At 42.4% G+C, this 24,057-nt stretch overlaps 1 protein-coding gene across 1 annotated transcript in view; it reads right to left on the bottom strand.

The window, feature by feature from the left end:
* col27a1a (collagen, type XXVII, alpha 1a) overlaps positions 1–21,052 on the bottom strand; it is a 67,388-nt gene extending 46,336 nt beyond the window's left edge. Inside the window, exons 1-4 of the mRNA XM_085164983.1 lie at positions 20,554–21,052; positions 16,305–16,375; positions 8,579–10,314; positions 5,569–5,622 (exon numbers count right to left, since the gene is read on the bottom strand). Coding sequence (XP_085021109.1) covers positions 5,569–5,622; positions 8,579–10,314; positions 16,305–16,375; positions 20,554–20,606 — 1,914 coding nt within the window. The 5' untranslated portion in view covers positions 20,607–21,052. The remainder of the gene's footprint in view (positions 1–5,568; positions 5,623–8,578; positions 10,315–16,304; positions 16,376–20,553) is intronic.
* Positions 21,053–24,057: the final 3,005 nt, after the last annotated feature.

Below are 24,057 nucleotides of genomic sequence, written 5' to 3' on the forward strand. Positions count from 1 at the left end.
TAAAAGAAGATGTTGGAAGCCAGAGAGTGAAAACACACCAGTTTTTCTTGGGTTTGAAAAACAGCCTGCAGAAAAAAGCATGTGAGGCTGCTATGTCCCCGTCACTTAGATAGCTGTTTGTCTTCCCCTCTCTTCTTCTGAGTTACAATTTACTGTATAATGCTCACTCCTGCCCTCCAAATGGTGTGCCATTTTGGGGTCCATGACCTAGCTCTGTCCTGGGTCAGGGGCTGATTGAGTCAAAATGTGGAAAAAGAGCAAAAACTGCTTTAAGAGCTGGGTCAGCGGGTTTTACTGAGGTGGCTAAAAACAAATCAGGAAGTTATTATGTAAGGCAGGGGTGTCAAACTCCAGGTCTCGAGGCTCGGTGTCCTGCAGGTTTCAGATCTCACCCTAGGTCAACACACCTGAACCAATGATTAGTTCATTACCAGGCCTCTGGAGAACTTCAGGACATGCTGAGGAGGTCATTTAGCCATGTAAATCAGACATGACATGACAGCATACAGCAGGCCTTTGATGGAACGGATCTTTCTATTAAGGGACAGTTTGATGAAAGTGACCAAGAGTTTGTGATGGGTGAACACAGCATCTTGGTGACACGAGGTTCTTATTAAGTAACACTCAGGAATTTCCAGCAAAGATTTTATTCAATTTAACTTTGCATTGATTTGTTTGCTGTAGCTCAGGTCATCTACTAAGGTTCAATCTCTGGATGCTCCAATCTACTTACTTATTCTTGGGTAAGATACTGAAGTTACTCTTTGATGCATCCATCAGAGTGTGAATGTTAGATAGAAAGCACTTAGGCATAAAAAAATGTTTGTATGAATGTGGGTGAATGAGGCATGCTGTATAAAGCGCTTTCAAAGCTCAAGTAGAAAAGTGCCATAGAAGAACCAGTCCATTTACTTTGCATGATTCACAGGTCAAAAGAGTCCTCGGGTCTTACTGGGTCTTTGTGCATCCGTCCTTCGTCTGAAACAAGCTGTTTTACAACCCTTCCACTGCCTTTAAGCCAACGTTCTTCTGATTGGTTGCCCCTCACAAACAAAAGAATTAAACAAATGGGGCTTCTCTTATGCTTGGGATGACCTTGGTAATCATACAGAGAGCCATGAGTAAAAAAAAACAACAACAAAAAACCCCCCCTAAACTGACTACTTAGAGCAGTCTGAAGCCTGAGCTTTTGGCTTACATGCATTATTTGTACATACGCTGAACTCATTATTTGAATTTTTGGCCATGTTTCAGATGAGCACGTGCAATTGCAGCAGTAAGCATCTGACAGAAAATAAGAAAAAGTACCATTTTGAAATACTCTCATTCCAAGCATTCTCAAGTTTTAAAGACCTCGCCTCTTGTCCTCCCACATGCTTCCCCTTTCATTTTTGGTTTTGTATACAGCTGGCATTCCTCGAGAGCTGGTCTGTCCAGACAGCATTAAGGGTCCCTGTTGTGCCCTAAATAAACTTACACAAACAAGACAAGTTTGAATTACATGATTCAAAATTAACCCTGTGGCTTACCACAGGTTGGTCAGTGCTCTAGTAGGCATGGGCTGGCACTAACATTTGCTGCAGTGCTCTCGCCTCCGCGTCTTGCTCCTTCTCTCTCGCAACAGGTGTCTAATTAGAGAAGACCAGGGTGGGGCACACACAAGCTAAGGGCTATCAAATAAAAAGCCACCAACCTCTGAACAGCAATACAGGGCGTTGCTGTGGTTCCTGCGGTAATAGTACTGCTAGCTCTGTGTAATTTATTCCAGTTCTTTGGAGACAAAATGGTGAAAATCTAAACAAATGGTAGCTTCTAATGTTTCATCATATGCTACCATATTGTATATAAATACCTATGCTTAAATATACCAAAATGCCCAACAACATATGTGCAACTTGAAGCCAACACATGCACCATACGCACTTAAAATTGGATACGTGACATCACTCCCAAAGTCACGTTCACACACAGAATATTTTAGGTGAGGCCTTTTGATGGGCTGTGCTGTAAACATACTCTGACTTTCAACACTAGCTCGTAAAAGAGACTTTAAATGTATGTACAGCCACCATATTAAAGATAAAAGAGATTCTGTATGATGCCGTGCCAAATGAGAGCAGACGGGGCAGTGTCTGATTAACTAACATTAGATCAAGAGAGCATGTGAAACTGCTGGATGTCCTCATAATTAAAGATTCCACCAAGCATTAACAGACACTCGAACCTTTGCCCCTAAAGATATTTCACTGTTTGTCAAAAGTTTGAAAACAGACCTCGCCACTGCTGGATAAAAAGAGTGGAATTTGCAGCTTAATGCCACATGAATTACACTCAAATGCTATAATAACAGAAGCAGATGGGGATGAATGAACTGCTTCTGTGCCAACATTTTTAGCATATGAAAAAGGAAATAACGAGTAAAAGTCTAAAGTATTATTTAGGTATTTAAAACAATAATAGTAATAATTAATAATGTGAATGACAAGTTTGGAAATTAAGATGGAAACCTAGATGTAGTTTTTATGCCAAAACAAAGTGCCCAAAAGGGGATTGGTCTGTGATTTTTATAGTCCCGGAGCTCATTACAAAGTTGTTCCAGAGGAAAGACCCGTTCACACAGTTTACTCTAGGGATTATAAAGACCCTTGAAAAGCTGATCTGTTGCGTGGTGTTACCGAAACAGCCCAATAGAGGAGCACATGTTGTCATTTGAAAGTTCTTTAAAGTTTTCCAGGTTCCTATTCCATATGCCGATCTGGGATCTGAATGCATACAGGTGAAGCAGGGTAGGGGAAATTTGGTTAGCGACAGAGGAGTGGTTTGGAGGGAATGCAGGAGGAAAGATGGGTGACAGAGATATTTTCACCCACACAAAGACCCTTTTGACCCAGCAGTTTCCAGATGAACCCACACACACACAAACACACACACACACACGCACACACACAGGCTTCAGATAGATATAGGCCTGTGCGCTGACGATGCATCCACATTTCCACTCACACCCTCCTACCATCGTCGTCATTATATACCCTCAAATACACTCGAAAAAGTTCGGCCCGACTATTCATGGGTACTGAGCAACGGTCTCTGTACTCACATCTGTTGCCATAGAGATGGCATCTCGCACTCTCATGTGTGGGATGAGAGGTCAAGGTTCATGGTTGGTTCTTCTTGGGCTCAATGGTGCTCTGTGTGTCATCATGCAGACTTCCAGTAATCCCAGGCTACAGAAGGTCAAACCTGGTAGAGCTCTTTTATCAGAAACTAGTCTTTCAAACAAAAGAACCTACCTGTGACCCTGCAGACTAAGCAATCTGCACCATATATTCAAATTTGTAAGTGATCAACAAGTAAATTTCCCTTCCTAAATTGAAACCACACATACATCTGGCTAAGAGGGGAGAGTTTGCATAGCATGTCTTTGCGCAGAGTGCATGTTAGCATGTGTGTGTGTGGCTTTCTATGTTTGCACACACACATGGCAGCAGCAGTTAAATTTGATAAATGCTTTTGTTTACAGGAAAGCTCCATAATCTGTCTCACTCTTTATATAGGCAGTTTGTAAACTCACCCACATACGGTATGTCTGTGCTGCACGGAGGGATTAGTGTTGTAGCACGCATACAATCCCATGTGAGCGCTTATGGGCCCAAGTGTGTGGGGTAAAATAAATCACACTGGCAGCGCGTTTGCAACTGACCCCTGTTAAAGTGGAATCAAAACTGATGGCCTTTATAAATACATCCTTACTGAAAATGACTTCTTTTCCTTGCTTGCCCTTTGCAAACCAACCACTTCCACTGAGAATGCCACCAGCAGTTCAACATCTATCTTGACATAAGCGAGATGCTGTTGCTGAGATAGTTTATTGAGCTTGACAAAAGCCACTTCTAAGCTATGATGATGGTAAGGGGTCACTGCCATATGCTAAAGCTTTATCAAGGGCAAGTTAGAGTTGAGAAGTCATGCCCAGCCTGGGATCCAACCAGAGATTAAGGATTATGCTGCAGCACATTTTTCCTGCTTAAACTACTGAAGTTATCAAAGTTATCCTTCTGTTTATTTGTATTTATCTTACGCATTCATTGCTTACGAGTCCAAAATAGAGAAAGTGTTCCTTAGAAAAAGCTTTAACAGCTCTCCTTGTAAATTTCCAAAATACATTTGGAGGAAAGTTTCAGCTTTCTTGCGCAAAAAATATTTCCACTCAGACTCATGCTTGGCTTGACTGGCTTCACGCAGCTCTCTTCATTCCCGGTAAGTTTGATTTGGATCATAAGAAATCCCACAAGAGGGACCAATGTGGTGAAACTGGTACTACAGACAGAACGGGAGGTGCTGATTGGGCTTAAATAGCTTTAATTAGAGCCAGACAAAGAGCTTTTCATACATATGTAGTGGCGCTGGGGATCGCAGAGACTTTAGCTTAACGGTCTTGCAGACATGGAGGAACAAGCACGTAGTACATATTATACTTAAACAACAACAAATAAAAATATAAAGGATATCTGAAATTACTGTGTAGTGCATAAAATGTCAGACTTTTTTTTTTTTTAATGCAGGTTTGCAGTACCTTCCTTGTAATTAACAGTTTAACACCAAGAACAAAAGGAATACCACAGGCACAGCTGTGCTAAGCGCTAATATCAATGAGGTAATTGACATTAGGGGATAATGCAATGCGCTGATAGGATACAACAAGTTGTTGATTGGTGGGGGTGATGTAATTTTTCAGACAAAAACAAAAGGAGAAAAAAATGGTAAATTTTATGTAAATCAACACAGTATGTGTTAAAACTGCTACTGTTTTTTCCCTCTATGGGTACTACTGGGTAAGAGGAACACATTTTATTACAATCCATTAAAGGGTTATTGATATTTCAGTTTGGGCAAAAGCCATCTATGAACAATGCAATGCAAACGTGCTGCCGTCATGGTTACAAACAAATGTCAGGCTGAATCCTTACATTTTATGGGACAGAAAGTGAGAAACAGAGGAAGAGAGTTCCTGTAAGAAGACTAGATTTATTTAACTTCCTTGGAAAAAAGAAGTCTTTCATTAGCCCAGAATGGGATTCCTATGGAGTGTTGGTGCAGTCTGCTGCAACAGTTCAGTCGGAAGTAGAAAATCCAGTGAAGCCATGTGTTCTCTGTCTGTTTACAGTGCTTTTATTAGGCATCCTGTGGCACAGGCAGCCTTTTCAAAGACCGTCTTTATAGAAGCTTTCCTGTTTATGCTCAGGGGTGGGAGGTCAGCACTCGCATCCCCATGCTGAATATGGTCAATCTGTCTGCATAGGAAGACTTTGTGTGTGAGTATATGTGTGAGCGCCGGGTTGATAGGAGGGACTTGGAAGGCTTTTATTTTCATGACTGTCTTGTTTGGTTATTGTGGCTGTTTTGCCTTTGAGGTTTAGGTCAACAGGTAGGATAAAACAGACACTTATTTACATTTATTTAAAAACACAACAAACAAAAAAACCCCTCAACAACAGACAGAATCGTTTTTTATGAAAATGTGTTCGATCTGGTTGGAGGTGTCAGGGGGTGGTCAAAGACACTTACCCGAGGACCCCTCTTGCCTAGCACGCCTGGCTTCCCTGGAGGTCCAGGCAGCCCCTACAGAAAGATTATTTGGTTAGTGTTGCAGTCTGATACACCAGTTATACAGCACAATGACTAAGTATATTCATTTAGCATACACTGACAGAACCAGACTCTCTTCCAATGCATTTTCTCGGTGGATTCATCTACATCACAGAGGCTGCCATTCATCCACAGAGTGAAAAAACCCCACACACAAAGCGACACCTTTTCCCTCTGAAGTAATTCCATCTCAAGGTGTTGAGAGTTCACCCTTAGCCATCGAGAGGATTTGAGCCCTTGTGGCAGGAAATCGTAGAAACACTAGAAATAACAGGTCATTTCCTGCACCGCTCAATGCCCCTGTGTGTCTATATCAGGCCCGTGCTCATTTGTTTTCTTTTAATTGAAAAAGAGGGAGAAAAAGCAGAAATGAGGGAAAACAGTATTTTTGATCATTTTGGCAAAACAGGCCACAATGTGGGCTTCTGGTTGTTAAAACATCTAGTAGTAAAGTGTTTATATAACATGTTTTACATATTTTGTCCTCAAAAAAATCCATAAATAGTCGAGTAGTGAAAAAGAAGCAGCATCTCGCTTTTTGATATTGACTCATTTTAGCTCTCAAAAAGAATTTAAGAAACTAGAGACTAATTCAAAAACAATTTAAATAAAGAAAACCACAACTCATTCTTTACACACACAGACATCATGTCTGATCCTCAGGGTTATTCTAATAATAGTCACTACCTGCATAAAGTGTGTCTGTCTATTCTCTGATTTATTTATTTATTTATTTATAACTGTGCTGGAACCATCTCCTCCTCCGCAATGACCTCCTAAGTAGAGACCACCCTTAATGTTGCAGGTGGTGTGCCCCATGGTGGCCTGAAGACCTGTCAACGTCAACATACACCACTGTCCGTCTTCACACTTACACCCCCTGCCTCGGCTTTCCTTTCTTAGCCTGGTTTGTTTATTTACTTCACTGTCTTTTCCTTTTTGCACCTGTCAATCCTACCTCATTTCTTTTCTCTAAGACAATTTGTTCAGGCTTCTGCATTTCAAATTCAGCAAAGGATGCTTTCAGTTATGCTGGCTGTGCTCGTCTGCATATATGAATTGTGCATTGCTGTGCACAGAGTTGTCCTTTGATACACGAAAAACTCTGCTTCTAAGTTTACAGCGATGAAAATCGTGCTTGGCGAGTTTGAAAAACGCGTTTTTAAGGTTTCCTTTCTAAAAGCTTATATAGAAAGTGCACTTTAACTCAGCACAGAAGTATGTTTCCATACAGTCAATTCAGATTCAAATTCAATCTCAAAAAAATGCAGTGGAGCAGATGTCAAAGGAAACCATTTTTCATGGTAGGAGTGAGGCGCCAAAGGTGCTTCAGAAGAGCAACTGCAGCATGTATATGTGCCCGAGCTGGATGTTTCTCCTGGCAGCTGGAGTTCTGTTTCTGTGCAACAGGAAGTCCAAATCACACTTCTGCTGTAACTGTTAAAGGCTCTTAAGGTGTGCAAGAAAAGCGTGCACATAAAATGTTGTGCTCTTGGGAAAAGAGTTGGCACAGTACACTAATGGCATGCGTAAAAAAAAAATAATTCAAGATCCATACTGAGAGGAAACCATAACTGGGTTCACTTGGGATCTCTGATGGTACTACACAGTTACACAGAGACAGAGAAGGAGGCACGTGTATGTGCAGGCATCCACATTTAAAATAAATAGGTCTTCCAGTCTCATAATATCTTACCCAGTCATTGAAGTCAGGCAAAATGCACATTTTCATGCACTTTTAAGATAAAGCCTAGAGCATTTCTATGGCTTTATTGTACTTCAGGGCCAGAACTCCACCACAACCTACCCTACATTTAGTGCAACTTAACCTACATTTAGCATAAGCCCCAGCACAGTATCAGCACTTGTGGATGTGCCAGACAGTCCTTTGGTAAATAATCTTCAAACTTCCCTTACTGATCCTTCTACAATTTATTTTCTTCGGTAAATGACTGCACTTCATATCAAGATTACAGGTCCTGGTTTCTAAATGCCAGCAACTTGGCTCACCTTAATGACAGTAAAGCATCTACTGGACATCACTACAGAGGTAAATTAGCGAGCCCTAGACACACTGTATTCTGCAGTCTACAGCACCAAATGACAGGCTGCTGCAAAGAATAAGCAAGGCACACGTATCAAACGAGCAGGCCCTGCTTGCACTTTACACTAAGATGACTTAATCACAGGTACAAGTATGAACACACCCAAGAGACACTGACAGAGACATTGTGGTCTGATCATTCTGACCACATTTTGAGTTGGGAAACTGTGTAGACAGTTGTGTACACAAAGGTATTCTCTGCTTCGTGGAGACAAGCACATTTTCTGAGACATGTTCTGATGCTGAAGGAGGGCCTCGCCTAACTTAACGCCTGTATTGGGAAGCTGAATGTTTGCTGACTGCTTTAACCTTTGACCTGGACCTGGCTTTGAAAAGAGACCATGCAACCTCCACCAGAACTCTCTGAAAGAGGAATCTGGTGCTGAGGCGGCAAGGTGTCAGACCTGACATGTCACAGCCAGACTGGAAGGCTCTGTGCATGGAGTAAGGTGAAAAGAATTAGAGAAATATAGCAGGGCTTCAAACCTCTGTGGCAAAGGAGACTGTTCCATATTAACCTAAATATCTGTGTGGTCTTTTTCTAACCCAAAAACACCTAAATCAAAACTGCACTGGTCTTTGTTACCAGTGACAAAGACCAAGGCAGACTGGGATGAGCTAAAAGAAAAGCTCCATTCACTTTTATTGCTTTACTAATGTAAACTTGCCACACACAGCTGCAGGCACAGAGATGAGACATAGTCTGTGCACTGCTTGCTCACCTTGATTTTGCAAAACACCAGTGCTGATATAGATTTTTTTTTCTTGTAGCATTTGCACACAACCAGTCTCACTAAACAGCTCAGGTTGACCAAAAGTTCTTACCTGCGATCCTATATCTCCTTTCTCTCCCTTAGCTTCTACCAGCATGGAGAACTGCGTAGGTGGCACCTCCCAGCTCTGGAAGCCATCAGTAGCAGGTGGTGTAACTGGGTTGTATGAAGGCTTAGTAGGTCTTGGGGTGACTGGAGCCTTGGTGGTCATTGGTTGCTTTGTTGGCTTAGGGGTTTTAGCAGCTGTAGGTTTGGGGGTGGCTGATTTTGAGCGGTTGATCTTTGATGTTGTTGGTTTAAAAGGAGCATCTTTTAGAGAATCTGGTTTGGGTTTGGACAGAGTGGCTTTCGATGATGTAACTTTAGACTTGGGAGGAGTTTTACTGGCTCTGGTGGGTTGGGGTTTCTTTGGGACTGCACCTTGGTCTAATAATGCAGGTTTAGGCTTTGTCTTGGAGGGTTTGGTGCTGGTACTGACTGGTATCGTAGGTTTCTTTGAATTGCTTGTTCCCACACTTGCATTTTTTGGGTTGTTTTGAGGGGTGGGTCTTGACATAGTGGGTTTAGAGAGTGTGGGTTTTATCGGACTGGGATTTGATGGAGTGGGTTTAGAGGGATTGGGTTTTGGTGGACTGTGTTTTGATGAAGTGGGTTTAGAGGGACGGGGTTTTGGTGGACTGTGTTTTGATGGAGTGGGTTTTGGTGGACTGTGTTTTGATGGAGTGGGTTTTGGTGGACTGTGTTTTGATGAAGTGGGTTTTGGGGGAGTGGGTTTTGATGAAGTGGATTTTGATGGAGTAGGTTTAGAGGGTTTCTGATTAAAAGCTTTAGGACTGGAGGGTCTTGCCGTTGATGGTTTCGTGGGTGGTGCTCCTGTCCTGAGTGGTGTTGTGACAGTGCTGGTTCTGGTCTTGAGAGGTGGTGAAACCAAACCAACTTGGTCTGTAACTGGTATCACAGTTCCCAACAGAGTCGTTGGGATGATGGTCCCTTGGTTCGGTTTTATCGTTTGGGTGGGGGCCACATATCTGACAGCTGAGGCTGCAGCAGCAGCGCTCCTGGCAAGGCTGAACCCTGTGGTTTTCCTGGCGCTTACTGGGCTACCACGTTTAGGGGTAGCAACAGTAGCTGTGATGTTTCTTTCTCTTGGTACGATAGGCAGCAAAGGAGAAAGGTTAGGCCTGTACGTGTCAGCTTCCCTGCACTGTTTCTTAATGTACCTGCAATAGTTGTGAGCTGCCTGTGCAGAAGGGACCAGATCAAACTGGCAAATGGCTCCTTCAAAGTGTGCTGAAGTTTGCTGCTGGCTTGTCCTCCCCAGCAGCAGCGAGCCATGGAGCTCTGGAGCCAGCCCCTTTTCACTGTCCCACCCAAAGTCTGCATGAACACTCTGCCCTCCGCAGGAGGCATATAGAGTCACTCTCTGTCCATTAATTCCCAGACCCAGCTGGTGCCACTGGCCATCGTGGGGCTCATAGGGCAGTGCCACAGAGGTATTTGGTCCCGTGTGTAGGACCAGGTTTCCCGGTACAAGCTGTAGACCAAGAAGCAGCTTGTTGTGGTCTGAGAGCAGGGTGAAAAGGAAAGCGCTGTTGATACGGTGAGAGCGTACACTCAGGACCAGCGTGAGGTTAGGCCAGATGGCCGGAGGAAAGATTGATCGCAATGGAGCCTCAATATGCGCCCGCTGGTTGAGGATGATCCCCGATCTGAACGGAATGACTCCTGCCGGCAGACTGCGTGATGTCCTCTCTCCCTTAAGCCCCAACTTTTGGAGAATGTCCACATCTGTAGAGGAGGAAAAGGGCTGTGTTAGATAAGCAGTGTTTACAACATGCTTGTTTGTGATGTTTATGGTTATTATTATCTCATATTTTTGGTACCTGGTAATCATCAGGAACAACATAGGAAACTTTAGAAATATAAATCAAACATCACGCAAGAACTACAAGAGAACACACTGAGATCTGGACTAGTTTTAAACTTTTACTGTAATTTGTGCCCAAACTGTAACATGTTTTAAATGGTTGTGGAAAAATAATTTAAATCTCAATGAGACAATTTGAGTTCTTGCAAAAGAATTTGGTGCAAAACATTTCCCTTTTTCAAAGTTCTTTTTCACTAAAGACTCCTATGCTACGAGAGGCTTGCATCATGTCCATATTGCAGCAGTTCACAAAATACTGTAGCTTAAACACTGAAGGGTGAAGAGACAGGCAAAAAGAAAAAAAAATCAAAACAATAATGAACTCAGCAGACTTTGAGCACATCTAAGTGCTTCTGTAGATGGTTTATAGCAACTTTAGGCCAAAATAAATTTATGTCCAGACAGGCAGGAGTATGCAGCAATCTTGTTTCTTATGTTGCTGAACAGCACAGAGGTCTACTTCAAATGTCAGTGGCTTTGCTAATTCACATTGCTCCAATATGTCTGGCTTTTGTGATGCCTTGAACAGCTTAAAGTGTCGCACAAGGGCAGCGTGTGTACACCACATTCTGTACTGCACTCACAGTGAAATATAATGTTGATCTTTGCCAGTAATCTAAAACCTTACTGAACCCTCTAACACTAAAACTCATAGAGATTCATCTCAGCTTACTGTGATTAGAGTTTAAAAGCTCAAACGTTCAACAGGAATTATTAGAAATCCTTTGATAAGACAATCCAAATGTGTTGCAGTTAAACCAAAACACCTCTCCCAGTGTATGCCTATTATCCTAATTTTGTCTTTCCTCTGGACCCCATAAACCTCAAATGAAATTTTGGGTATATAGAGCAGAAAAGAATGGATATATGGTCATATATTGGTCATGCATTGCACTCACTGCAAGTACAAGCAGACTAGAGGACCTAATCCTTTCTTAGTAGCCACCTGGCCAACGCACTTGAAAAGCAAAAGCGAGGTCACCGCATGCTTTGTAATGCTGACAAATATGTGTTTGTTGCAAATGTGTGTTTGAGGCACACATTTTATTCATCTGGTGGCAGAATTTTATTCATCTCTGTTCATATTAATGCATGCATGCTGTACTGTAAGCTAATGTTCACGTGCTGACAATGTTCGCTATACTGATAGACACGTTTCTTTGTGTCTCTTTGTTTTTAAGCCTTTAATTTGCGAGGGAATGAACTAAATGACATCAGCGTCATCATGTAACCTCTTTCCCATCTCGTCTCTGTCCTTCTCATCAGTATGTAGTCAGCATGGACATTCAGAACATGGCCACAGAAACCACAAGTGAGTACAACATCTCTCAACTCGAGAGCTCGGAGCACAGTTTCCAACCTTTCAGCCAACTTTGACTCTCTGTTCAGAGTTTCAGTCTCAGTAGTCCCACAGCCCTCATTCTCTCCATGACCTGTGATCTCAGACCTAGGCCCCTCACCATTTTTATTGTCTGCGGGCTCACTCTGACCTGTGGTCACTGGGGCCGGTCTAATGGGGACATGTGTATAGAATCCATGGAAAAGCAGTGTTGATGAGATACCAGAAAAAGTGGGAAAGACAGCTGGGATGTGCTGCACTGGTAAACTATAGAGAGTGAGGACTTGAATGACATGCTTGTCTTTCTATAATACAAGGCTTGCTTTATTAAACTGTTGGGCCCTAGACTTTGAAAATACATATAATTGCAGGGAAAGTTTGAAGGAATATTTGAGCTGAGAGAAAAAGAGGTTTAGAAAACTTTGACATTAAACATATACAAACTCAAAACAGAACCTTGAGTTAAACGACTCTTACTCCGCTGATTGCTTTAAGTTCTTTATGGTCCTTATGTGCTATGTATAAGGCTGTAAGACTTCCCTGTAGTTCAAACCATTAGAGCTTTATAAAACAGGAATAATATTCACACTGTGCATGGTGTATATTGCTCTCTGTGTGGTCTCTGATGCATTAAAGGACAACAGGAACTTGGCAATGAGGCAGGCGGGTACATTACCTCTATCTGTTCTGTACATTGTCTCCTATTCTTCTATTCTACTGTTACAGAGGCATAAATTAACAGCACAGTCTCAGATATAAAGCATACTGTAAGTGTCTGAGCAGATGCATGTTTAACACATGGCCAGAGTTTATAGACTTGCAATGTGCCAATTCAGTCAAACAGGATAGAGTGAAAGTCTAAGGCTCTTTTCTCTGATTGTATCCCTTGTAGAGGATGAAGTCACTGATTTATACTGAAATAATCCCTTTCTGGCCGGTCTGAGCTAGTTTACAATAGTTTATGATATTTCCTCATCATCCCCAATCACCAACACAGCAATATATTGCCTGAATTCCCTGAATATCATATTTGAAATCGTCACTTATTAGACTACTGAATATGTTTAAAACGTAAAACTAAGTCTTCGTCTTATGAGCAATGCTTAGATAAGGGACAGAGCATGGTAAAACATGGTTTATCTGGAATTTTCCTGTTTTTCCTCAACCTTCTGGCAATTTACCTTTATTTGAATGTTTCAGGAGAGACACACAGACAAGGATGGAGAGCTGAATGGGGAGTCATATGATTTGGAAACTCAAGAATGAAAGTAGAATAGAATAGAATAGCCTTTATTGTCATTGTACAAAGTACAACGAAATTGGAGTGCCACTCCCTTGGTGCAAAATGCAAAATAAATATAAATGTAAAATATAAAAAGTACAATAAAACAACTGTAGTACTCAGACAATAAATAAGTACAATATATACAGGATAGCAGCATAATATAATGATAGTATGAATAGCAGCATAGTATAGTGCCAATGGCAAGTTAAGCAGGTTTAATTGTTTTGTGCTTATTTACTGTGGTGATAGCTCTGGGAAAGAAGCTATCCCTGAATCTGTTTGTCCTGGTTTTATGTGACCTGTACCGTCGGCCTGACGGTAATAGTTCAAACAGTTGGTTACTGGGGTGAGAGTAGTCCTTAATGATATTGCCAGCTCTGCTGAGGTATCGGGAGTTCGCAATGGCCTCCAGGCTGGGCAGAGGGCAGCCAGTGATCTTCTGGGCTGTGTTGATGACCCTCTGCAGTCCTTTCCTGTCTGCAACTGAGCACCCTGCATACCATGTTGTTATGCCGTACGTTAGGATGCTCTCTATGGTGGCTCTATAGAATGTCACCAGCAGCCTCTCCTCCAGGTTGTTCCTCCTGAGCACTCTCAAAAAATGGAGACGCTGCTGGGCCTTTTTTACCAACGCCGTGGTATTTGCAGTCCAGGAGAGATCAACAGAGATCTGCACGCCCAGAAACCTCATGGAGTGTACCCTCTCCACACAGTTCCCGTGAATGTAGAGTGGGGCCGGGTCTGCTCTGCCCTTCCTGAAGTCCAAAATAAGTTCTTTAGTTTTCGTGGTGTTCAGTTGGAGGTTGTTAGCTGAACACCACTCAGTCAATCTGTTAACCTCATCTCTGTAGTCTGACTCATCCCCCCTTGAGATGAGTCCAACCACTGTGGTGTCATCCGCGAACTTCATGATGGTGTTTGAGAGATGGGTAGGGGAGCAGTCGGATGTGTAGAGCGTAAACAAGAGGGGACTCAGAACACATCCTTGTGGAGACCCGGTACTGAGTGTGATGGTGCTGGACAGGTGGGGGCCGAGTCTGACAGACTGTGGTCTATTTGTCAGGAAGTCCTTGATCCAGAGACAGATGGAGGTGGAGAGTCCCAGGTGAGACAGTTTCTCGACCAGGATCTCCGGGATGATGTGATTGAATGCTGAGCTGAAGTCCAGGAAGAGCATTCTCACATAGTTTCCTCGGTGCTCCAGGTGACTCAGCGCAGTGTGGAGCGCTATGGTGATGGCGTCCTCGGTGGATCGATTTGTCCTGTAGGCAAATTGGTGGGGGTCCAGAGTGGAAGGCAGACCGGCCCTGATGTGCTGACAGACCAGTCTCTCAAAGCACTTCATCACTACAGGCGTAAGTGCAACAGGCCTGTAGTCATTTGGGCTGTCCACAGCCGTCTTCTTAGCGATGGGGATGATGATTGAGGTTTTGAGGCAGGGTGGGACGGTGTTTAATGACAAGGAAAGGTTGAAGATTTTAGTGAAGACTCCGGTCAGTTCGTCAGCACATGCTCTGAGAACCTTTCCATGTATTGTAAAGTGTATGTAAAGTGAGGGATGACGTGCAAATGCGGATGCTGTTCACCATAATCATTACCTGGCTGTTCCCCTTTTACATTTTAGTTTTAAAATTTGTTCCACTGCAGAAAAAAAATGCTAAATTTTTTCCTAATAAAATCATATCAGTGTTCAATATACAACTTAATCCTTGACTCTGGCCTCCAAAAGAAGTCTTAGGCTGCACTAAGGTATCCGTGTGCCAGGGGACAGTGAGTTGCTCACAGGCTGATCAGCAAGAACATATTGCTGAACATTCCTCCTCTTATTGTTCATCGTTTCACAGTTCATTGCATTTCACAGTTCAATACAGAGACTCTTTACTGAATAAAAAGGCTAATTAGTGGCTGAAACGGAGCCTAAAAACTAAACTCAGCTTTCAAAAAGGAGCCAAACATGTCCAACTAACTTTATTAGGTCTGAATACTAAATTTTACACCTCTGGTGAATTATCCCCACCAAGACTTGTTATGTTACATTAATTGTTAACACCAGACACTTTAAAGAACAGGTGTCAGCTTTTCAAAGGCTTATTTGCAGAGCTGTGACTGTGGAAGAGCCTTGATGTAATGAACTGAAATGACATTTGGTTTTGTCGACCATCAGTTTTCAGTCACTGCTTTGTCGGGCCTACTGAAGTCTGTGTGCTGTCAGCCTCAATCATAATGACTAGAGCAGGGGGGCAGTTCACTGGACTGTATCAATAACTCTTCATCAGAGGAAACTTCCAAATGGTACCAAAAGGAGATGAAACAGAAATACACTTGACGTTTTCAAATCAATCTGCAATAACTGATTTTTAAGGCTACTTGGATGCAAGATTGTGAATGTAACACTGACTTAACATCTCGGTTAAAGGCAAGCCTGTTAGCAATCAGCTGAAAATGTTTCAACATCCTGCATTTATGGAGAAACATTACTGGATAATGACTCTGCCTTTATCTGTCCTTATGCAGTCTTTTTGATCAATACCAGTGGCTTAGATAGCTGCTAAATGCTTGACTGTATTGACCAGCAAGCCTGTAACAGTTCAGTCTGCTGTTTGCTGCAGAGAAGGATGTCTACGGTAGATGAAACATGTCTGCAAAAGAGCTGAGCACAATAGTAAGGCGCATCTCGCTAAATGCTTTGTAAACAGGTGCTATATGAATAAAGTATGAATAAAACTGAATTAACTTAACTGTATAAAATGTTCTGCAAAGTGGAGGCAAGCTCCTGATTTAGGCATCTCTGAATTCTAGTACACGTTTCACATCGTCAAACTTTTCCCTTTTGCCCTTGTGAAGAATATTAGCCTTTACAAATGCTTTGCTAAGTGGGGTCTTCAGCAGTGCAGCTGTCCAGACAAAATTTTGACTTTAACCTCAGACTGACATGAGAATTACTTTTTTTTTTTTTGATTAATGGTCAACATTGGATCGTTGAATGGTTGAGCTGATCACTCCCTAGATCCTTGGACTTAGCTTACTCAACACCTGTTGTTATGGCAACGGCTGGCCCAATTCTCTTAGCAAAGTGTTTATGTGCTTGGGCCTTGACCAAAAAGGCAAAGAATAACTGTAAAACCTCACCAGTGTTCCTTACAGTCTTACAGAGTTGGGGTTTTTTTTCAGCACAAACAAAAGAGGTCAGAAAGTGCAGTACGTGGAGGTGAGTATGGAAAGCTTACCTTCAGAGGGTACTTGTGTAAGTCCCAGGTAACAAGTACAATATAAAATGGTACAGAGCAATAGGGCTCTCCTGGAAGAAGAGAAGAGAAGGATGTCAGAGAGAGGCAACAATCACGTGGTATTGGACAGACTATTTAACTCTTTTTCTCATAGTTATTCCTCACTAACTGTATGAGGAATAATACAGTTAGTGTATTATTCCTATTTGTATTATTCCTATTTGATTGATTGATACTATGATCAATCAATCAAATGTGATTGCTGGCTAAGGCAGAGATGTTGATCATATTGGCACCATGAACTGTGTCATAAATGAAGCCAGAAACTTCTTCTTCTTCTTTTTTTTTTTTTTACCATTAACATTAAAGATATAATTCTCTCCCCATTCATTTAGATAGAGCCTTGGCCTCATTAACCCCAAATAACTACTTAGAGGTGTTGCCAAGGTAACTGCAGAGGCTCAAATTGCTTCTAGAGGTAGTCCGTTCCTACGTTTAGGTCCCTGATGGACAAACAGTCTAACAAGTCACAACATGAGAATGCAAAATTCTTTGTTCCAGCATATAATAAATCCACAAATCTCAATTTACAGATACATTGGACACCTGTCTCAACCCTGACAAAAAAGTAGTATTAATAAATGTAATTATTTGCGTTTAACCATAGGAGGCATGCCTTAACATATTGTTCAATAGTGACACAACTGTTTACAGTAGGAGGGCACAAGCAGGAGTCTGCTAAAGCACTTAGATCTCAGCGAGCCTCTATCTCTCTGAAACACAAGAACACACACACACGTTGTGGTTTTGGAGACAAAAATACTGTAGTAGACTCCCAAAACCAACAAAATGTGCATGCATGTGCGCTCGTACATACACACATGTGCAGAAAAAACAAAAACAAAATGTCTCTCAGCACCCTCACCGCATCCAGGTGTGCAGCATAGTTTAAAGAAACTGACTGGCAAGTGGACTGAGATCCCAGTAGGGGTCCGAGATCTGGTGACAGGCTGGGGGAACCACTGTTTACCGCTGGAGGTCATCCAGGCACACATGGTCACACACAGACACACACACACTGGAGGAGGAAATGTGTATAACAGCTGTTGCTGGTGGGCCACAGTAGGCAAACAGGGCTCCAAATACATAAATGTGGGAAAGACGGTGACTGTTGCATAAGCTGAGCGATTTACATTATCCCAGACAAGGACGTGTGTCTGCCTCTCTTCAGAAACAATTCTACAGCTTCAACATTAACCAGTGTGTGTGTGTGTGTGTGTGTGCGTGTGTGTGTGTGTGTGTGTGTGTGTGTGTGTGTGTGTGTGTGTGTGTGTGTGTGTCTGAATGCACGTGTGCAACAGTGTGCTCACATCCATGTTTGTGGTGTCTGTGTCTCCAACCCTTCCATCCTCTACTTGCTAATAAAGCATCATCACACTCATCCACACACACAGCTGGCTGTGGTTACTCGGGATGTGTTTGTGTTTGTGTGTCACTGTTTGTGTATGTGTGTGGAGTTGTGTGACTCAGTGTCTTATCAGCGGAGGGAGAGATCCGCTTTCTGAAAATGAGTCATGAATGCTGAGGTTTTTACTGCAGCCCCGACAACTTTTATTCTACTCCTCGGGCTGTTTACATCTGTGGAAACTGGACCGGGTTTCCTAGGAAACAGCACCATTTTCTTTGGCTTTTCACATTAAAAGTTCTCAGTAGCTTGTTTAGATTTTCATTAGGCGAGGGGGCTTTTGAAAGGCATCTGACAGGTCAGGATTTTCTCCTGTGTGGAGCATTTGAAGGTGGCTGTGCTGAAGGGGGATTTGTATGCTGACATCTGTACGCTGACCCTGTCTGGTGTGGTTTTCATACTGCAATAGCGAGCTATGACATGACTCGCTGAGGGGATTCTTCCCTAAGCTGAGTGGACAAAATACAGACTGGATGAGCAATCCCTCCTCCTAAGTCATCTACTGCATTAGGCAGCCTAACACACATACTGTGCGTTAGGCTGCCTAATGATACACTGAAGTCCCAGCACAGAATGGGGAAAAAACTGCCATGCACTGCTGATAACATCTTTATCTCCAGATTAAGAAGTGATTAGCCCACAAATCTGCCATTTTAAGAAAAATAGTGGTAAGAGATCAACAACCAATTTAACAGAGTGATAAACTGTTGGAAGGAGTGAGACAGTGAGTGAATAGAAACTGTTGCAATCTTCCCCAGAAACATATACACAGAAGCACCAACCTGTCTGCAGTTATAGAGGGAAAAAAGAAAAAGAACAACAGAGAAAGGCCAGTGTAGTTTCCATTTCTATTTACAATTTTGGCCTTCTTATTGATTCTCTTGAAGGATTTCCCAAAGGTGATCCTTCCCCCTGACCACAAACTCACATTCACACACAGTGGAAAATTCCTGTGGATGAGCTGACACTAACAAGGGCTGATGATGATGATGAGGGTTTAAGAGTGTCAATCCCCTTTTCTCCCTGCAGTCATCTAATGGCTCACTTCAGACAGTTTTTCAAACAATCCACACCTTGTTCTACAGAGTACTCAAGCTCTGAGCTGGATTTTGGAAGGGACTGCAGTTAATCAATCCTTTGGTCAATGACTCATTAATTAATCAATTTAAAACGTCATCTTTTCAGTTTGATTTCAAGGATAAAAATGCATTGCTGAGGATTGATTGCGTGTGAAAACTAAAGAGGGTTAGGGTTAGGGACACGAAGGGAGACACCAAGTGGACACACAGAGAATGAAACTCTCTGCACACATCGCAGACAGACAGACTGGACTTCATCACAGTCCATAATAATGCAGTCCTAGCGCCGTGGAGTCGTGACTAACACAGTGAGGAGGCAAAGCTTTTGAAAGCCGTGTTTCTTTACGCGCGACAGGTAGGTGTGATAAACCGACACAACCTGCGCCAATTTGTTTTAATGAAAAACGAGCAGACGATGGGTCAACTGTCCGGACTTTCCTACTCCCTAAATGACTGTACGGCTGCTATTTCGCCAGCAATCTGTCAAATAAACCAGCTGTTCAGTACTCAATGAGGCTAGAATCGCGCCTGCGTGCACAACTGAATGCAAAAAAAGAAATGGATCAATGGATGACATCTGAGCTTAGCAACATTAGGCTGCAGCATGAACTTCACCAGAAAGTCAACAGTGTAGTACAGACGGCTTTGCACTGCTCCCATGTGTACTTACTGTCTGTGGAGACCTATGCTGTAAACACGTCCATAAAACATTTATATCACATTCTAATAAAGCTCATATTGGTTCCAGATGTTTGATTAAATACTTTAAGGCTGTCGCAGAAACGTATGCGTTCGTTTAAGCTTGTTTGTTTGGGGAAAACGTTTTTTAACCATTAAAAAAGTATCCCTTTATTTAGCCTTCGTAAAAGTGCCATGTGGGGAACGCGTAAACAGAAAAACATGAAAAGCATGCCTACAAAATCTACCAAACAGCTTAGTGGATGCTAATGGACCTCTCGTCAAAGGAGCTTGCAAAGAAAAGCGTCTGGACTTCTTTAAGTTACTTGAAGACGTTTCACCTCTCATCCGAGAAGCTTCTTCAGTTCTAAGGTCACAATGGTGGGGACTCCCCACCATTGTGACCTGAACTGAAGGATGAGAGGTGAAACGTCTTCAAGTAACTTAAAGGATGAGAGGTGAGAGGTGAAACGTCTTCAAGTAACTTAAAGAAGTCCAGACGCTTTTCTTTGCAAGCTCCTTTGACTACAATGACCTGGATGACTGAGAACCTTCACAGACTGATGGACCTCTGATGAAACTTTATGGGTAAGAATGATTGCCTAATTCGCTTGCTTTGTCAGATGAGTCACTTTAGTGAACACTTCCAGTAATGTCAACGAACTGCCTGCAGATATTAAACACGACCTACGCAAATGCGTCCGAATGAACCAGCTTTTTCAAGAACCGATAAAGGGGAGGTAAAAATATCTGCACGAATGGAGTTGTTTGGTCTTCCATGCAAATAACAAATTACACCCATGGTCCAAACAGACCCCATTCAGAGACTCAGCATTCCCCATGTGGACATAATTTCTTCACTGTGAGCTGGACAACAGCCAGCCGGCACATTATCAGGTACGCACATGGAGGCATCCAGGTCTTTAAACTGTTTTTCGGTACACATCATGTTTTGAATATTCCCGTTCACATAACACAAAAAAAATCGTTAGAATCAAATAAAACAGTGATAACAAATGTCACTTACTTTGTGTCTAGATGAGAGGTTCTGCAATCTCTCCTTCGGGTGCCTAAATTCATTTGTATTCATTTGTCCTGGCAGTCAAAAACCTGATCCTTTAATCACAGTGTGACTCCTTTGCAAGGGGGGCAAAAAAAGACACCGGTCGCCGCTTTACGCATTTGACAAGCTTGAGGTGAAGTTCCAGAGGAAAAAACTCATGTTGAATTGCCTGTCAAGTCCAGTATAAATTCCTCCTGACAGGCTGCTTTGACAGAGAGTTTTCCTGTGTGGTTGTCTGTCGATATTCCCTTGTGTTTCATTCATTTATGCCGATCCGGTTTGGAGGGACACGCGGCCAGAGAGAGAGAGAGGGAGAGCGAAAGCTGGGTTCTTTTGAAAGGGGGTTACGGAGTCAGGAGCGTTGGACTCATCCCTTTCCTTTTTAAATAGGCTTTCTGTGGGTAAAGCGATGGCAAATGCACCGCACGGCCAGGTGTCAAGTTACAAGCCCAGCGGTTCCATCGAGCAACTACACGCCTTCTCAGGGGGTGGCCACAAGGATCTTACCCCAAATCCAAAGCACCGGCTAACCATATGAATGAAGCACGGTGACACGATGGGAAGGACTTCACTAGAAAGTGCCAGAAAGGAGCGCCTACAGCTACAGCTTAAATATAATAATAATAATAATAATTATTATTATTATTATTATTATTATTATTTCCAACAATGGCTACTACTACTGAAGCTACTTAGTTTTAATATTACTCTTATTACTCTTTCTGGGTCGCAAAATAAACTTTTAACATATTTTCAGGCGAGAATGTAGCTGTGTAAACTTCAAATATCTGCAGAAAACTCCCGGCACATCGTTTTCAAACCCCCCGGTCTTTCGCTATTCAGGTTAAACATGATATAAACGTCACTTAAATAACTTAAACATGTTATTGTTTGGCCTTTTTCGGTGTTTTATTTGTTCGTGAGTAAATAGGTTTGGCTGAGATTAAAGTTATTAGATTAGATTAGATTAAATAAAACTTTATTAATCCCTCGGGAGGGTTCCTCTGGGGTTTTCACACAGCTGAATAAAACTGATTAAACAGAAGTGTGAGATGGTCGAAAATTTACGCCAGCGTCCGGTTATATTTTAGATAGCAAGGACGCAGCATCTAAATTTGGACACCCCCGGCCTGTTTCCGGCCGGACAATAATAACGGTGACATTTAGCTTATTTTATTCAATCTTTTTGTATCTCTCTCTCTCTCTCTCTCTCTCTCTCTCTCTCTCTCTCTATATATATATATATATATATATATATATATACCCTGAATGTCTTCCTAATTCTGAGGTCTCAAGGTTGGCAAGTATGCCATCACGTTGCCCTGCACTGTATGGAAAAATTGATATGGTCAAGCTTTGGATTTTCCCAAGAAAGGTGGTAACGATAAATAAGAGCTCTATGACTGTAAACTTGGCAAGTGTGTCATAACTCCCCAAGGAGTAAAAACTGGGAAAATGTAAGGGGAGGTTTGGGAAGAGCTATGATTAATAACTGAGCAATAACCAGAAGATAATATGTAAAATGTAGATAATAGTCACGGGCTGGAAAGATGTCTTTGTCTTCATTCAGTTCACTTATTCAGTAAAATTGGGCCAGTTTGCAGAGATAAGACAGCTGTTTTTACACTGGTTTTGGCCATGATGTTAGAGACATGTTAATGGAGAAGCACCTGGATGAACACCCATTACCTTAACAGGGGTCACGGCCTGATCGGGGTAAGGCCGGCCAAGACCACCCCACAGGGACCGTGAGCCAGTAATTACCACCCACCACCTGTTTGAGGTGTTTCATTAACACGTACATGAACATTTGACATGATATTTTAAGTTCCTTTCAAAACTGTTCAAAAGCAAATGAGTCCAAGAAACACACTGCCTTCAGCAGAAGGTGCTGCCATTGAAAACAGTCTGTGGATTATCCTTAGAGATAATCCATGTCCAATTTATAGGCGCTGAGGCAAAAATACAAAGGAATTCTCACAAATACGTCCAAAGATATCTGCATGGATACCATAACTCTGCTGAGCAACAAAAAATGTTTGTGTTCTATTGTTTTGCTATTTGGGTGCATTTGTTCATTTCTGAGAAACACTACAGTACTTGGACCTCATTCCATCATTAAAAATTCATTCTCCAAATAAAATTTTTTTAGCAGTCGTGTTTTGCTTGTAATTAAATCAATTTTAAAGGGAATATTTGGATCATTTCTGATCTTATCACTAAAATACCAACTTTAATTTCTAAAATCAGAATGAATGAATCCAAACACTCACTCAGATGAATGCTCCTCAGAGCCAAGTTGGAGGATAAACAATTAGCTGATGAGGCTAAAGATGTCAGTGACTTTGAACCATTAGTGGCTGACTGACCAGTTAAAAAGGTCACCTTAAATGACACTCTGTTAGGCTGAAGCTGACTGCTTGTGTGTAAAGCACATGGTGATCTCCCCTCATTTTAGCCATAAGCTGTTGGTCAGCTAGCCTCAGGGGTGGGTGCTAATGGATGCAAGTCATTAAAATCCTCTTTGCAGTCCCTTTTACACACACTACGCCTTGTGTTTCAGAACTGGGTGCCACCCGACCCTCCCATGTACTTCCAATGAGCCACAGCGACGCTGCCCCCTTCTTCCAAATTACAAACTCTGTACTTGCTAGCGCGCTCGCTGCCACCCCTTAAAGCTGCTTAATTATGGTCATTGGCACCACGTCTGAAAGCTCCCTTTATCCCCCTCCACGCTCCAGAAATAGGTCTTGCTGAAGCACACAAGCAGCCCAGATCAAACACTCCCCATAGGGAAGGGGTCATTACTGGTACGCAGGGCGGACACAGCCCAATGGGTGCCGGGCCACGCCTTGAGCCCAAATTGCAGCCTGGGCCTAGTGAGGACACAAGACTGCTCTTTGATGCACGGCAAGGGAAACAGCAGCACAGCCTATTTGGATATCAGTGTTTACAGTGAGCTATACTGTAAATACACACAAAAAGCCAATACAGCAGGCTAAAAGCTAAGAAAATTAGGCGCTAGGTTTAGTTGGGTGTCCGGATGTTTTTCGTGATTTATATTTATCCGAGAGCTCTTGCTGTTTTACATAAGCAGCGTGTGTAGAATGGCTTCCAGGTGACCGAACACTTATGTAATGAAAATATGTCAGATGACACATGAAAAGCTCTTGAACTTTAATTTCATTTGTCACAATGCATTAGCAAATTCAATGAATTAAAAGGATATGGGTAAGATGCTAGCTTAATAGCTCAACGGTAATGTTTTTGGAGCATTAAAATAACCTGTTGTCACCAAACGAATAATTAAACTGCAAAGACAGCAACCTCAGTGTAGGTGTGTTTTCATGGCGGGCAGTGGCAGAGGTTATGGAGTTGGTGGCGTTTACCAGACAGTGCTGTCTCGCTCAGTTCCCCTGCACACAAGAAGACTGTTCATAAAAGGAATGTGTGAGTGTATGTATGAGT

Source organism: Neolamprologus multifasciatus, chromosome 7 (genome assembly GCF_963576455.1).
Source record: "Neolamprologus multifasciatus chromosome 7, fNeoMul1.2, whole genome shotgun sequence".
NCBI classification, from domain to species: domain Eukaryota; kingdom Metazoa; phylum Chordata; class Actinopteri; order Cichliformes; family Cichlidae; genus Neolamprologus; species Neolamprologus multifasciatus.